Raw genomic sequence first — 16,197 nt, 5'->3', positions numbered from 1 at the left:
TGTGATGTTGGACATAATGCATAATATTCTGTGAGTCTGTATCATCATGCATGATCCACTGTATACAAATGGATAAAGGGATGTCGGGTGGCTTGGCACATAAGTACCAGCCATCTTGATGGTCGAATTTCTTTTTCAGAGTCTGATTTCACTTTACACAAGCGACAGACTCGGGCAAGACGTGTAGCTTTTTAAAGTTTGGACCGTGGAATTGCACTTCAGATGTTGAGCCGGTTCCAAATTTCTCTTTATATTCGTGTCTTAGAATGCAGCCCTTGGTGCTTGTGTGAAAGTGTTGTTTTGTTTTACGTGTTGTTAATAGACAGGCCTGCAGCTTGGCTAATGACCAGCTAGTGGCTATAAACTTTGTGAAACTGTTAAAAAAAAAACGGCTTCAGACACAAACATATCTTTGTGTTAAGGTTGCATAATGTTTTTTTAATTAGTTTGCCTTTACAAAGTTACACGTTAGTGCCATCATCCATCCGTGCTTTATCACATTTTTCTGAACTCTTCCTTGTTTTTGTCTCTTCCACCAGTTGTCGTTCTAGGCTGCCGGTTGGGGCATTTGCACACGGCTGGTAAGTGAACTTACTCTTTTTACTTTTGTAGAATTATTCCATAAGCTATGCTCTCTCTCCCTCTCACACACACACGCACACATTTTATCACTACCGGTGGCTGTACTATGAAGTCGCTAGGAGGCGTATTTACCACTGGTTGCCATAGTGATAACGTTTCTCAGTGGTTCATGGCTAGCATTTCGGTTGACGACGACTCAGTTTTTGTGCTGCTACCTCTGCTAAGCAACCTCTGTCGGGATTTGGGGATTGTACGTAAAATGTACCGGTGTATATCTGCATCATATCATACAAGCTGAAGGAGAAACAGTGTGCGCTCTCTCTACTCCCATTGGTAATCGCCGTACAAAGCTTCTACACATTTATTTAGACCCACACCCACATGTAATCGCCAACGGTGACTGTCACTCACGTCGCTGGACGTCAGCAGCTCGCGTTGAACATGAATGATCTTCAGTAACTTTCTCTGCAAGTCTCTGTATGTGTGAAGCAGCATTAGCTGCCGGCCTGTTGGCCGTGCTTTTCCACACACCCTTAGTGAATAGGGTTACAGGATTTCTAGGCTCGCAATGAGAAGCGCGTTGATGTGAAATTCCACCAAAATGGGCGCACACAAAGACAGAAATCTATTCTGAACGTTACAGAATGTTGAAAAAATGTTTTCACACTTCGACTGTTTATTTGGTTCAGAGACATTTGTAAGGTGTCCACTTGGTTCATGCACTCAACACTGTCTGTTTTGCTTACTTGCTGAAAGAGGGGTGGAGCTACCAGGAAAAAACATGAGGGAAATCTTTCAAGATGGCTGACATCAGACCCTGTTGTGTGATTTTTATTTTGAAACATTTTAGAATTTAGTTTTCATGAAGCTAGCAGAGGAAAATGGAAAAAAACAATAATCTTATCAGTCTAAATATTGTTACAAAGCTTAAAACATTTCATGTAGTAAAGATAAAGAATCATGACTCCCTCATGTCAGATTTTTGTTTTCCTAAGTTAATATTTTGTGTAAGGATCACACACTTACATCTTTCTCCAGGCTTCAGACAATCCAAGTCACAGAATTGACCTGGAGAAGGAGTATTTTAAACTTGAGAAATAATATTTACAGTGCGGTGAAAGTGACAATGCTCTTATTCAGACTGCTGTGATGCAGTTAATGCTGTAACACCTGAACACACACGATCCTGCGCTCTGTGCAAAAAAACAAACAAACAAACAAATAAATAAATGACTAATAATGTAGCGAGAGAATGTTTTGTCTTGTCTGTTTGTGTCTTGTATATTCCAGGCTAAATGTATAGTATTTTCGTGTCACCAACAGCTGGAACCAAATCGTATGTGTAAAAATAAACCTGATTCTGGTTCTGATTCTGGTTCTGGTTCTGATTAACCCCGACTGTTCCTAATCTGCTGCTAAATCCTGTATTAACCTACTTATTTACATATTTGCTGCATCGGCATAACTGGATAGATAGTAAATAAAACAAGGAGCTCTAATATTAAAGATCGGTCTTCTGTCTTATCCATGTGGATACAAGTAACTTGATAATTAATCAGTCATGTGAAAGCGATGCATAGATTTGACTTTTTTTTTCCCCTGTTTACCCGGCGGTTATGAAACATTCTTTGGTTCTTGGGTTCGCTATATCTAAATCTAGCTAGTCGATAAAGTGTAGTTTTAGTTAACTGAGATTGATTGTCAAGAATAACATCCTGGATGATGTTCTTTTCCCTCACATGAAGATGTATAAGATGTTGTACCAGATATCATAGGAAGATGACCGAGTCTGCTTGATCTCTGCAACCATTAATCATTAACCACGTCCAGCTCACTGTCACTTTGTCTCGTCTGTTTGTCAGCTCGAGAGTGTAAGCTTACGCTCCATAGACACCAGTGTTTAGAGCATCAGAGGATCCAAATAAAAGCTCTTCCTTACTTTGCTGTATAGTGTTTTCCCCATTCAGAGTGTGTAGCTCTTAGCCAGAGCCAGCTGACACCATTGAGGAAAGCTGTTAGACTCCTTCACATGTGAGATGACGACGTGAAAGCTATGAGTAAGACTCCGTCCGTCCAGCCTCTGAGTCTGAAATCTTGCCCATGTGTACCTGAGATGAACTGAATGAAACCTATGGAAGAGTTGCATTTGAAGTGATCGTCAAGGCTTAAAGATGCTCCAAGGCTGTTTTTCTGTCTGAAGAACATGCAGGAAGACTTTTCACACTGCTCTAGACCTCGGGTTATTGTCGTTCTAGATCCTGCTTGAAACGCCAGGTAGATGAACAGTTTGCACTAGAAGCAGGTTTAGCACCGAACGTGTACAGGCTGAAACCACTCTGTGTTAGAAGGTTATGGATTAGACTCTTAACAGCTAACAAATCTGAGCCAAACATTGCGTGTCTCATATCATGTACTTTGTACAAAATATACGACTCAGATTATAAATAGCCAGGATTAATTGTTAACTTCATTTAAGGTGTGAAAGAGGATAAACCAGGATACCATGTGATGAGCCTTAATGTCATATAACCAAGACTTTGAGGCATAGAGTTAAAAACCCAACTGGATGTTAAAATAAAAGAACTAAACCAAAGTAATTTGACTGTTTTGAAAGAAAGCAACAGTTCAAGCCTCTGTTGACGATCTCACTTCATGTGTATGTGATGATGATGATGGCGGCACCATTAAAAAGTTTTAATGCATCAGGTCAGTGGTTCATTCTGCGAAGGCCAGGAATGAAACCCTTATTAGATTCGGTGCTCATGTGTGACTCTGTTAAACAGATAATTGTGTTGACGAACACCGTGAGTGACTGTTGGACCCATGAGTGTAAAATGAAGTCAGTCCCTCCAAATAAACGCTGAATCTAACGCAGGCCTAAGGTGCTTTCACACATTCATCTGAAGCTCGTTTCCATTTCGTATGCCTCGGACATAAAGTAATCACACGTATCTTCACTAATAGGAGTTTAATAGAAGAATCCTGTGCTTGCAGTTTTGCCAATTCAATTATTCATATCACACACTTAAAAAAAATAAAACAACGAGCGTTTGGCCGCAACAGTGACCAACAAATTGAGTGAAATCCCGGAGGGACTGATAAACGGAGCAGACTGGCTTAATCTGTAAAACCGACCCACCTTGATTTGTGTCCATTGTAGTGTCCATTGAATCTTTTTTCTCTGTTTGATGTCTGTCTGTCTGGTCCTGCACAAAAATGACTGTCACGCACAGCCTTTCTGTCATGTCACTGTTTTCATACAGACTCGGGACCTAACAAACCCAACAAGAGTGCTCTTAGGAATTCAACACAGGCACTTAGGTTCCTCGTGTATTTGAACGCATGCCTGCCTTCATAATTAGCAACACACTGAAACTATGGAACTATGGCCGCGTCTCAATCGGCTCCCAAGCTCCCTAGGTGGTGAATCAGTATATAGCAGCGGTGTCCAATCTTATCCGGAAAGGGCCGGTGTGGGTGCAGGTTTTCACTTCAACCAAGCAGAAGCCACACCAGAGTCTATAAAAAGCCAAGAACAACTGATTAAACAGGTGGAATCAGGTGTGGCTTCTGCTTGGTTGGGATGAAAACCTGCACCTACACACACGGCCCTTTGTGGATAAGATTGGAGACCGCTATAGTCTACACCAATGACAACACCCGGCACCACGATTACCGTGTTGAACAGGATCGATAGCAGGATGGATACGTCTGGCATGATTTTTGATATCGTTTCAAGCACGTTATGAAATCATTTGTCATGTTACTTCAAGCAGGATCATATGACTAGTGAATTTTTCTTGTTAATCGTTTGTCATCAGGTTCAAACTAACAATATATAGAATAAATAGCTCGTCAAATAGTTATACTTCACTGTCGTAAGTCATCATTTGAGAGCTACAACAACGACAACAAGCTACTTGCATTTGTGCACTTGAAGTTGTCTGGTTGAGAGAGACATCTTTAAAAATGGCAGGTGCCCTGATTAGTAAGCTAGGGACACACCCTAGGTGTTGACAGGAATGTGCACTCTGCTCAGTGCATGGACCTTTCTTCTATGCATGTGCACAAACACACACGCACACACTTTCTCAGGCTGGCCTTTAGTAAGCTGTGTGTGGTATCATGGATGATGTGAGTTTGCATGATGAATGATGGCGAATCAATTTAAGTGCTTGGATTTTTGCATATGCATCATTTCTAACACTCGTCTTCCCCCTTATCTCCCCTCTGTCTGTGTTGTGCAGTGAATGGTAGTGTCTATAAAGGGTATGTCCCTTCAGGAGAGAGGTGCCAATGTCCATCAGGATTAATCACACTGCAGGGGGGTCACTGCGCCGATCACAGAGGAACACACTCGCCACCAGGTCTGTATATCCACAACACACCCGTGTCTGTATGCCAGTGCTTGAGAGAGAGACAGTGAGTCTAAGAGTTTTGGAATCTTTTGAACAGCTTTGTTTTACTCAAATGATTATTTGTTAGAAATTGGACACAGTAATGTTTCTCCCAGTATCAGACTTTTGACTTGCCAGGTTGTGTTACTGTTGTCATGACTAGAAGCACACACTAGTGGAAGTGTTTAAACCCTCAAAATACTGACAGACAGATTCTTCATCGTCATTGCACAGGGTACAACAAAATGAAGTGTCAGTCTTTATGGTGCATCTAATGGTAAAAAAAAAAAAATATATATATATATATATATACAGTATTTTCCGCACTATAAGGCACACCTAAATTTTCTCAAAAATCGGCCGTGCGCCTAATAATCCGGTGCGCCTTATGTGTGCACTAAGTTCCAAAAATCTGTAAAAATGTTGTGCGACTTTGGTAAGCGCTCCGCTTGATTGACTGTCGGACCATTTCCCGCTGACACAGATATGTAATACATACACTGCGTATGCTGGCAGCGATAAACCAATAAGGGAACATTACGTAATACGTACAGTACGTACGCTTACCTCCACCACGCCTCCTGTAGGTATACTACAGGTATGTTGCAAAACATTTGTTTCTTCCTAACCATTATGCGCTCCACACTCCAGTCCAGTAGGTGGCGGTAAATGCACCTTAAGTTGTTTTGCCATCCGCCAATAAAAATCAGATGCTTACGAGACACAATACAAACTACAGGCTATCAGTTACGCGGTTGTAAATGGGAATAGAGCAGCTGAAAATATTCAACATCAATGTATCTATGGATCGGAAGTGGAGGAAGCAAGAAAATGTACTGCGCCAAGTTAAGAAAACACAGTAGATAAGGACTTTGATGGATTTGTGGGAGAAGATTGATTAAAAATAATGTGTGTGTATTATTAAATAGTAGAATAAAGTTCAACTAAACTCACTTTTGCTTCTGTTACCTTTTTTTGTAGACCGTATGTTTTAGCATGCGCCTTATAATCCGGTGCGGACCCCGTAATTGAGACTGCGCCTTATGGTGCGGAAAATACTGTACACATAAATATAAAGGGGTATAAACATTATCAAGTGATCCGATAAAATATTATTTAGTTGATGTAATAAACAGCTGAGATATTACACAAAACGTAACCATAAAAGTTACGTTTCAATAATATTAAGGTTTTGCACATACACAAGAGCTTCATAAATAAATATGAGGTAGGAGCCTATAAAATGTCTAGACGTGTGTGTGTAGTGCAGATAGTTCTGTGATGGGGTTTGGTATCTAAGCATTGTCTTTGTTCAGTTTTCTAATACACAATTTCATGTATTAGAGCCACATAGAGCTGTAGGGAAGAATTTCCTGGACTTGTTTCAGAACTGATCCCATTTATTTTTATTGAAAATATCCCATTGAATTTTATTTTAAAGCATTATAAAAATTAGTTGTCTAAAAAAGTTGGCTATTATTAAACAGTCATGTTTACTGCTAGCACTTAGCACTAAGCTGTGAATGACGGAGCACTAGACCATTTATTGTAAAAAGGTCTCTAGCTTTTTTTGCATACTGGTTTTGTTTTGTGCCTGCTTCCATGTCCAAACATGCCCAAACCTCAGTCGTTAAAAACTGTCAGAAAGATAGGCTTAAGCCGCCTTCACACTGCACACGACAAACGACCGCTGATAAACCGGAAGTCATTCATTTCCTATGGAGAGTCGCAAGATCGCTGTGTGAGGTGCCGACCATCTGCAGATCCGTAATTTTCGGATCCGTTTTGAGCGTTGGATCCGTAAAAAAAAAATTTAACTTGTGCGACTACACCGCATCCGATATGCCGACCGGATGTGATGTATTCCAATGTTGTCCAATCAGGTTCGTGTGCGTGAGGTGATAAGAATTATTAAAAAGTATTAATATTAACTTTAGTAATTTTTAAACTTTATCAAAAGTAATCTTTTTGTTTTAAATACATTGTTATTGATAAAAAAGTAATACATTATTACTAAATTATTATTGTATTATTTTTAATGTGTCAATGTTTCCACAAAAATTATTCATGGTCTTTCTGGATTTATTGTTGTATTGATTGTTTGTTTGTACTCCTTCATTAATTCATTCACCATGATAAATGGAGGGAGAATACAGGCTCTTGCTTTTGCTCTTCTTTACTGGAGACGCAAAAGAAAAAGTTTCAAATCAGTCTGGATAAAACACTACCTGACTCGGAGAAAGTCTCGGCGAGGATCACCGTTTAGTGCAAGAGTTGCGTGGTTATTTTCGGGTGTCACGAGAATTAGCTTCTCTCCCATGTTGATGTCTACACGATCATATTGCACATTCCGTGCGACTGCCACTAGGGGCGAAATGCGACGGTCGTGTCCGTTTGTCGTGTGCAGTGTGAAGGCCGCTTTAGGGCATGAAACGTCTTTTCTGCTGTCTGTATAATGTATGCCTGTGAACTAGAAGAAGAAGAAGGACACTTTGTGTGTTTTGTGGAAGTGTAAATCTGGTAGCAGATGTTCTAATGCGTGTCTTTTATTTTGTAACTCCTTTTCAGGTTGCAGTCAGAACAAACCAAACAAAAAACAAATTCCCCTCCTGAAAGTAAAAGATCATATACTAAAGCTTCCAAAGCCCCGCCCACGCCTGCAGCTGGCTCCTCGCGTGGCCACGCCCCTCGACGGTAGGGTTTGTGTCAAGAAACTCGAGATGAATTTTATTCAAATGATTTTGCTTCATCTGTGTTTCTAGAACTTGTGCAAATCTCTCTCTCTCTCTCTCTCTCTCTCTCTCTCTCTCTCTCTCTCTCTCTCTCTCTCTCTCTCTCTCTCTCTGCAGAAACAGTCTCTCTCTCTCTTCACTAAGTAACCCTGCGTCTGACCCGGATTCGGAGACAGCAGGAAGCTCGGGCCAACACGAGCAGAGAGAAGTCAGCAACAACCGTGCTCTCAAACGTAGCTCTGCACCTGATCACACCACCACCACCTACTCGCCCAGCCCGGCCAAGAGGCCCAAAGCTCCGCCCCTCGAGAGCTCAGAGCAGCTGGAACCTGCTGGCTCTACTGCTGACTCTGCACCCGAGCTCCCACCCTCAGCCAGGTCAAAAAAGCGACGTTTGGCAGCTGAGCATCCTGCTAGCAGGACATTAAACAGGAAGAGCGGCACGTGCCCAGCTCCTAGCACCTCCCACAAACGCAAAAAGACAGACACCCCATTTAGCTCCTCTTCTTCCTCCTCGTTCTCTTCCTCTTCCTCGTTTTTATCCGGCTCGAGCAGCGAGCAGGCCAGCCGCTCATCTAAACCCTCCAAACTGGCGTCCAAATTGGCCGCCTCGGCCAAATCCGTGACTGACTCCGCCTCTTCCTCCTCCGCTTCTTCTTCCTCCTTCACTTCCTCTTCCTCTTCCTCCTCTTCTGTGGTGGTCGCTGGTGCCAGTGGCTGTGCCCCGCCCTCGCAGGGCGCCCGGCTCAAGCAGGGTAAAGATCAGAGCAAGTCGCGTCGTTCCCGCTCCGCCTCTTCGCCGTCTCCTCGCCGCAGCAGTCGTGATAAAGAGCACAGCAAATCCAGCACAGCTGCCTCTAAATTCGATTGGACGAGTCGCTTCAGTCCCAGAGTGAACTTACCGAAGCCCAGACTCGCCCTGCCCGGGTCCTCAAAACCCGAAACGCCATCAGGGTCCAACAAAGCCGGCCCGAGCGGACTGCAGGCCAAACTAGCCAGTGAGTCTCTCGCATTCTACACAATCCTTATAAATTCACTTCTACACACGGGATCTGTGTAGAGAACCGAATAATCATATTCGTATTTAAAATTATTTTTAGAAGTAGCTAGAGCAATTTTTGATATAAAATATGCAGGATTGAAAAAACCTATGGTGGAGTAAATATAAATCTTGGGTATCTTTAGCAAAAATAAGGCACAACTATCTGTATTAAACCTAATCAGTAAGGTTAAATGTCAAACATGCTCATTAGAATAATAGGCCACACCATGAGAGCTTAGATTTGTCTGTTTGGCACATGCAGTAATAAATGGCAGCTTTTCTTTTCCCCCCCGATTTTTGCTTCAGAATGTACAGTAAGTGGAAAGGTGATTGACAGGCAGGTGGCTGGTTACATTAACAGAGTCGGTTTTACAGATTTAAAAAGTGTCATTTATCACCGCTTAACATGTTTTGTGTTTTTTTAAATTTATTTATTTTTTTATGTGCACTCTGAGGAGCAGTGGTGTTAGTTAAAAAATAACAGGAAAAAAAACGAGGACTGACTCATTTTTAAAAGCTGCTTTTAATTGTTTTTTTTCTCCCTATTTTTAATTATTTATTTTTAAGCTATTTTCAATATCCTATTCCAGTTACTTTCAAGTTTGTTATTCAGCTGACTTTACATTTACATTTCTTCCCCCTGTTTGAATAAGTGCATCATCAGGGTAACTGAGGTGCCCTTGTTCATGTTGAGTGTGAACGCACTACTCGCGCCGTTATGCTACTTCTAAGTATGTGGCTCTGATGCACCTTCTGTGTTGTCGACCTTGCTGCTATACTGCCAGACATATAACGAGGAGAAGCCATAAGCTGAGGAGCTGCCTGCTGTTGTTTACTGCTAGTTTGTTCATGTCTGTTAGGGCGAAGGATGAGAAGAGCCGATTGTGAATAGAGTAAAGTCTGCTTTATAGACGACCTGAACGGCTCACGTCAGAGTCGTTTCAGTACAACTCGGAAAATGTGTTTAATATCACTGTAATGTGTCAAATTCTCCTCTAACTCCCACCTTTCATTATAAGTGTCGAACATGAGCACCGCCATAAAAATCATAAAAACGCAGTTACATGTGTGTCTTTAGTTCCAGGAGTTTAAAAGAGGAATCCTGTCCTTGTAATTTCATGTGGGGGGAGAAAACCTCAAAATTCAAGCATTTTTGGCTGCAGTAATCACTTCACTGGCATCCTGGAAGGACTTATTTCCAGAACTATAGCAACTGTTCTGCATATTTGTAGGTTGTTCAGATCACCTGTTATTCCAGAAACTCCATCCTTCATATAAACCTGATGTTGGGGGTTGACTTCCAATCAGCACCGCCTTTAGAGTAAAGCAGGGGTCCCCAACCTTTTTTTCCTTTTTTCGGACCGGTCAATGTTTGATAATTTTACCGTGGCCCGGTGGGGGGTGGGGGCTATACAATTAAATAAATATTAATAATTTTAATTTATTTGTATTTAAACATGCCTTTTTAACTCACTACAATGTGAAACCAATGAGAACCCTGAGCTTATTTCTTTGCAAGACGGTTCCATCTGGGGTAACAGGAGACAATGACACCCGAAGTGTGTTGCTTATGTCCAGTTTATTCCGTTGTTTTGTTTTGGTTGCCGTCACTGCAGAAAACCCCACTTCATACAGATAGCATGTTGGAAATGGCAATAGGGATTTAAGTGCTGTGGTGACAATCTGGTGAATCAGTGCCTTCTGACCACATTCATCACAGAGATGTTCTGGAGAGACAGATGTCTGTAGTATGTGATGATGACGATGATGAAGGAGGTGTGATAGATTGGTCGTCATGGAGAGAAGGATGTTCAGCTCCTGCTCACTTCTCTTCATTCACCAAGCCCAGAGGTTTCAGTTCAAAGGCAAAAAAGTGTGTGTTTGTATCTCAGCGCTGATGTAACAGCCCGCCACATTTGACCGCCGCTAGGCAGTCTGCTGTAAGCAGAGAACCGATTGTCCTCGGCCCTTCAGAAGTGCTGCATCAGCACCGTCGTCATTCACATAAGCGATCGCACGCGCCGCACTGACTGACATTCTCCAGGCTCACCCTTTCCCCTCGTGTTCTAATCTCGGCTCGCCTTTATTCCTCTATTGAAGCTTCGAGGAAGCTGTGGTGTCCTCTGACTCCACTGTTACCGCCATGAATTATTAAGTGTGATGCCGAACTGAATATTCTCCTGCCTAGTGTCTTTAGTTGATGATGATGATGATGCAGATGCACTCTTTCTTTCACGTGCACACGTTAAATCAGATTAAAGTGAAATCACATGGTCAGTGTAGATCACCTTTCTGTCTCATTGAATAAAAAGGATATAAATCATTTATTAATGCAGTGAATCAAGATCGATTAGTCTCGCCAGTATTTTGTAAAAAAAAAAAAAATATATATATATATAAATAAATTTTTGTAGCCAAAATGTGTTTTCAGTTGTGATGCAAGTTGCACAGTTTTTATGCTTTTGGTGTGAGGATTCTTCTTTTAATCTCCTAGCAGTAAACACGTAATCATTCTCTATAATCGCTCTACTCATGTTTAATGCAAGTTAATGAAAGTTTTCAGCTGTGGCTGAATGCATCTTGGCCCAAATCTGCAGAAAATCTGCCGCCATTTTAAAAAAAAATGCAAACTCCGCTTCAGGAAAACCAGTGTCATTGATTTTTTTTTTTTTTTTTGATTTTTTTTTTGCGTTCATTTTCACAAAATCCTGCAGGGACTTACTGACATACAGAAGAAAAAAAAAGCTTTTCAGTGGCTGTTTTTCATTTTCAAACCCCATCACGCTTTTTTATGTCTTTGGTTGCGCAACCTTTTAATTTCTCCACCACAAGCAGTGATCTTTACAGCACAAACAATCCTATGAGTAAACAGGAAATCCAGTCTTTTCCAATCACATCAGACGACCTCATCACAGGATCGTACGCCATTGAAACGTTCTTTCCTCCTATTTCTGTTATGTAGCGTGTTTGTTTAGTCAGTTATTTAAACATCTGATGGGAACACACGGTTGCCTGTATGTTAAATCCAACATTGAGACGTACACCGTCTCAACCTTCCAAATCAATGGACGCTCGTTCATTTCTCTCAGGTCGCTATGGCCGAGGGATCGGCTCACGTTTCAGTCAGAGCTCCGTGCTAATAATAGGCTAAAATACGCTAAAAATATCCGTCGCTACAGTAACTTCCAGTACGACACACTCACCGGCCCAGTGCAGAGGTAGGACGTTGGTTTTCTTTTTTCTTTCTTTCTTTCTATCTTTCTTTCTTTCTTTTTTTTTTTTTTGAATTTATCTACTAATACCAGTCGTTGCTCAGATATCAAATGGCATACTGCTCCTTTAAATAAAGCATAACATCTGAGAGAGTTTTATGGAGTTTAAGTTCTAAGTCAGTTTTATGGCTCTCCATCATGTTGGTACAGAAGCGATCTCGGTCGCAGTGACCAATCTGAGCTATACGTGTTCCTGCACACGGAGACATGAAATCCTTGTAGCAATTCGGACGTAACCCTGAAAGTATAGTGAAAAGCAGCAGACTGGGCTGTACAGGTTTGCAGAGGATCATGGGAAATGGAGTGGCTGCTGTGGTGAGTTCACACTCCTGAAGTGTTGGTGAGCTCTGGGGAGTTGAGTGACCTTTCCAGAGCAACACCGATTAGATCGGTGCAGCGAACTCGCTCTGGGTTCAGAAGCAGGCCGGATAGTCGTATTGACGAGAAGACTCTCCATAAACTCCTTTGCTCAGCGTTCTCTCACTGCGTCTTATAATCACATGTGCTCAGTCAAGGTCTGGTAGTTTGCTGTTGCTTTGTTTCTAACCAGCAATTCAAAGTTTTAGTCTGTTTTGGTTCCCAAACAGTGTACAACACCCTGTGCCCTTTGTCTCAGATGGAACACCAACAGATTTCTATTAAACTATCACCTAACTTTTTAAATTAATTAACGTCTTGAAAATGGTAAATCATTTTCACATCTTGGGCTAATTTAAGTCATTTGTAAGATGTTTTTTAATCAGTTGAATAAGTGCATCAGCCATGTTCCTAAAGTACAATTCTTCTTGTTCAGCATGTACACACTGTTCTCACAGTTTATTCTACAAACTGAGACAGAATATTGTACACGTGTATGATTTGGGACACGCCTACAGTGGTTTTGTTTTAATGTCAGTGCCACTCAGACGAGGACGACTAACAGCCTGGACAAGGACCCGACCCAGCCACTGAGGCGGTTAAGTCCCACTGCCAGTCCCAAGCCTGGATAAAATGAGCGAGCTGTGTCAGTAAGGGCATACTGCATTAAACCTGTGCCAGTAGCAAAATATGAGGATCTACTATGAAGACCCTGCGGTCATGGTAAATCAATCGTACACGATGTCTCGTACTGGTGCGTCTGCAGCGGATCGGAGTCTTTCGTGGACGTAATGGCGCTATAGCATTTGCGTCATGCGTGGGTTATATAACAGAAATGCAGCAAAACCAGGAAGAAGAAGAGTTTCTGTAAAGTTTGAAATGAGATCGTGAGGAGAGACGAACAGGAGTGACATAAAGAAGTCGCACACATCCGGTGATATGGCAGTGATTTGGGTTGAAGAGCTGGAGCGTGAAGGTTTTTGTAGAACGGTGACATGCACAAATAATGACTGGAAACACAACACTACTTTTCTACTACTTAAGAATCATCTTGAAAGCCAAAGTCCACTTGCATTCAAACTCTGATCTCATGGGACAGTCAATCCCCTTCATACTGAAACAAGCCCAAATCTGTCCCTTGGAGCCAAAACTAGGCTTCTGGTTAGAACGGTGCGCAAAACTGTCAAGAAATGGTAATAATAGTGCTAGGGTTAAATCCTAAACATTCCGTATACGTCTTGAGCCTCAAATGAAATGGTATCATTACAAATTTCAGGTCCTGTTAATGCACAGCACTACTAGATCCTCTCATTTACTCGATCCTCCTCTGACAGTGTGAGCAGCTCAAGTTTCTAGCCCTCTCTCTCGGGTGGAAGTAAACCAAAGCCACCGACGCTTCTCCAGACGACTGGCTCAGTAACGAGGCTTTTACTTCCTAATGAATCTTAATGCAGATTTACATGAGTGCGCTCACACACTGATATGAACTACTGTGTTTATGCTTAAGGAAGCTCCCTGACTTTTTTTTTTGTGTGTGTGTGCACGCAGGTCTGAGAAAGTCCACGAAGAAGCGTAGTGAGTCTCCCCCTGCAGAACTCCCCAGTTTTAGGAGGAGCACGCGACAAAAGACCACGGGCTCCTGCGCCAGCACCAGGTAACGTGTGTGTGTGTGTTTAAGAGTGAATGAATGAGTGTTACATTAGATCATGTCCCCATTGTCAATTGTTTAGGACAACGCTTAAATAATCTCTCTCTCTCTCTCTCTAGTCGGCGAGGTTCAGGTTTAGGGAAGCGTGGTGCAGCTGAAACTCGCCGACAGGACAAAATGGCCGAAAACGACAACAATCAGGACGGAGCCAATTCATCACGCACAGAGGAAACGCCGCAGGGAGCTTCAGGTGCACAGAAACACACACACACAGAGCATGTCTTAACTTTTTATTTTCTTATGCTAGTGGCCCACAGGAGTCTTGAGCATTCGCAGCATCCTTGCTCTACAGAAAGTTCAGTCTGAGACGTCAACACTGCTCCCACTTACTTTACACATAATCTAATAAGGGCCATGTGTTCTCTGTTGATCTCTTTAATCTATCTAAATGGAAATTAAAACCATAATGTAAAAAGTAGAAATGAAAAGGAACTGAAATTAGAATTTTTTCTATTTTCATGTTTGTACAGACAGCGAGAGTGAGTCTGATTGGGAGAAAACCTACATAAGATGTTTAAGTTTAGGTTTAAAATGTATAAGTGAGGGCAAAATTCTTATTTAAATTAAACACATACGATGGTATCAAATATTTATCACTGTTAGCTTTACTTTAATAATAACCCGCTGTGCACAAATGAACACTATATTCACTATAATAAAGCCGAGCGCACGCTACATAGCGAATGGCAAACTCTTTCACATTACCATGACTACAGAAATGAATGCAGAAACAATCTAACTTGAGTATCAGGTATAATGGAGCATTTTTGTCTGGAAGTTACAGCAAGCTGTAGTGGGGCTGCACATCACAAATGATGGAAGGGTATAAACATCCAAATCAAGCAGGACTGAAGAGCTAGCACACTCTGTTACGTTAACTAGCTGAATGTTTCCATATGAGAACACACTATCCAAACGAAGGACAGGTCAAATCCACGAGTTGGTGTCGGCAAATATTGACCTGCATTATGAGAGCTTCATCTCTCTCTCTCTCTCTCTCTCTCTCTCTCTCTCTCTCTCTCTCTCTCTTACCTAGCAGCCTCCAGCTCAGTAGCCGGCGCTGTAGGGATGACCACATCCGGAGAGAGCGAATCAGACGACTCGGAAATGGGCCGATTGCAAGGTAACACTCGGCCGTATTCAGTTTTACTTTATGCACCCTAACTTTCCTGCCAAATAGAAAGCTTACAAACACAATCGATTTTATAAAACATGATTCAAACAGAATGCGTGCCAATCAGTTACCATTCCCAGCCATTCGGTGTCCCATGCTGTGTCTGTTACAGTCAAGGTCACAAATGATTACTTTTCTGTAAAGATTTATATTTCCATTTAGCCTTTCAGAAGCTACATAATGTTTACTTTTCAAGAAAACAATAATGCTCAGTTTAATTGCTCAGGACCAACAAGGGACTAAAGGCACAAATCACAAACTATAAAGCCAGACATTGATCAAACCAGCGAACCACACACAGTATTAAGGACAAACCTTTGGACTGGATGTAAAGATGTACGGTGTGAAATAACTTCTACAATGCATTTATTATGATCCCTCATGTTCATTTATTATTTTTTTTTATTTTAGCAAGTGGATAATAATTCATATACAAGTGGTTAATAATGTATTCATATTTAATACTCATACTGTCTATATTGTATCACATCTGCATTGTCTTGTATAGTGTTGTGTGTACTTTTGAGTCACAAACAGCTGGAACCAAATTCTTTGTGTGTGTCAACACACTTGGCCAATCAACCTGACTCTGATTCTGATTCTGATAATGGTGTGTGTAAATGTTTGACCTCGATTTGAACTTATTGGGGCCGATAACACGGTCCGCCAATCAGACCTTGTACTACAAACCATTTAGGTCCGAGGGCCCTGACACCAGGACAACCATTAGAACTTCCTAATTGTATACAGCACCTCATGCATGTATTGGTCTAACTGTTCTTTCCTGTGTAGTCTGCATCTCTAATTGTTTGTGTGTGTGTTGTGAACAGCTCTACTGGAGGCACGTGGTCTGCCCCCTCACCTTTTTGGTCCTCGTATGTCCCAGCTATTCCATCGCACCATTGGCACTGGAGCAAGTGAGTCTTTGTTAGA

At 41.7% G+C, this 16,197-nt stretch overlaps 1 protein-coding gene across 7 annotated transcripts in view; it reads left to right on the top strand.

Moving 5' to 3' along the window:
* trip12 (thyroid hormone receptor interactor 12) overlaps positions 1 to 16,197 on the top strand; it is a 42,331-nt gene that overhangs the window by 2,596 nt on the left and 23,538 nt on the right. For 6 of the 7 annotated variants that reach the window (XM_047821997.1, XM_047821995.1, XM_047821998.1 and 3 more), the window contains exons 2-9: positions 540 to 581; positions 4,830 to 4,949; positions 7,548 to 7,673; positions 7,829 to 8,709; positions 13,931 to 14,036; positions 14,150 to 14,280; positions 15,127 to 15,213; positions 16,095 to 16,181. In XM_047821997.1, coding sequence (XP_047677953.1) covers positions 4,879 to 4,949; positions 7,548 to 7,673; positions 7,829 to 8,709; positions 13,931 to 14,036; positions 14,150 to 14,280; positions 15,127 to 15,213; positions 16,095 to 16,181 — 1,489 coding nt within the window. In that variant the 5' untranslated portion in view covers positions 540 to 581; positions 4,830 to 4,878. The remainder of the gene's footprint in view (positions 1 to 539; positions 582 to 4,829; positions 4,950 to 7,547; positions 7,674 to 7,828; positions 8,710 to 13,930; positions 14,037 to 14,149; positions 14,281 to 15,126; positions 15,214 to 16,094; positions 16,182 to 16,197) is intronic. The other variant, XM_047821999.1, reaches the window with a different exon arrangement.

This window comes from Tachysurus fulvidraco, chromosome 13 (genome assembly GCF_022655615.1).
Source record: "Tachysurus fulvidraco isolate hzauxx_2018 chromosome 13, HZAU_PFXX_2.0, whole genome shotgun sequence".
Taxonomy (NCBI): Eukaryota; Metazoa; Chordata; class Actinopteri; order Siluriformes; family Bagridae; genus Tachysurus; species Tachysurus fulvidraco.
Note: the sequence above shows the minus strand (reverse complement) of the source record. Positions and strands in the feature narration are given on the sequence as shown.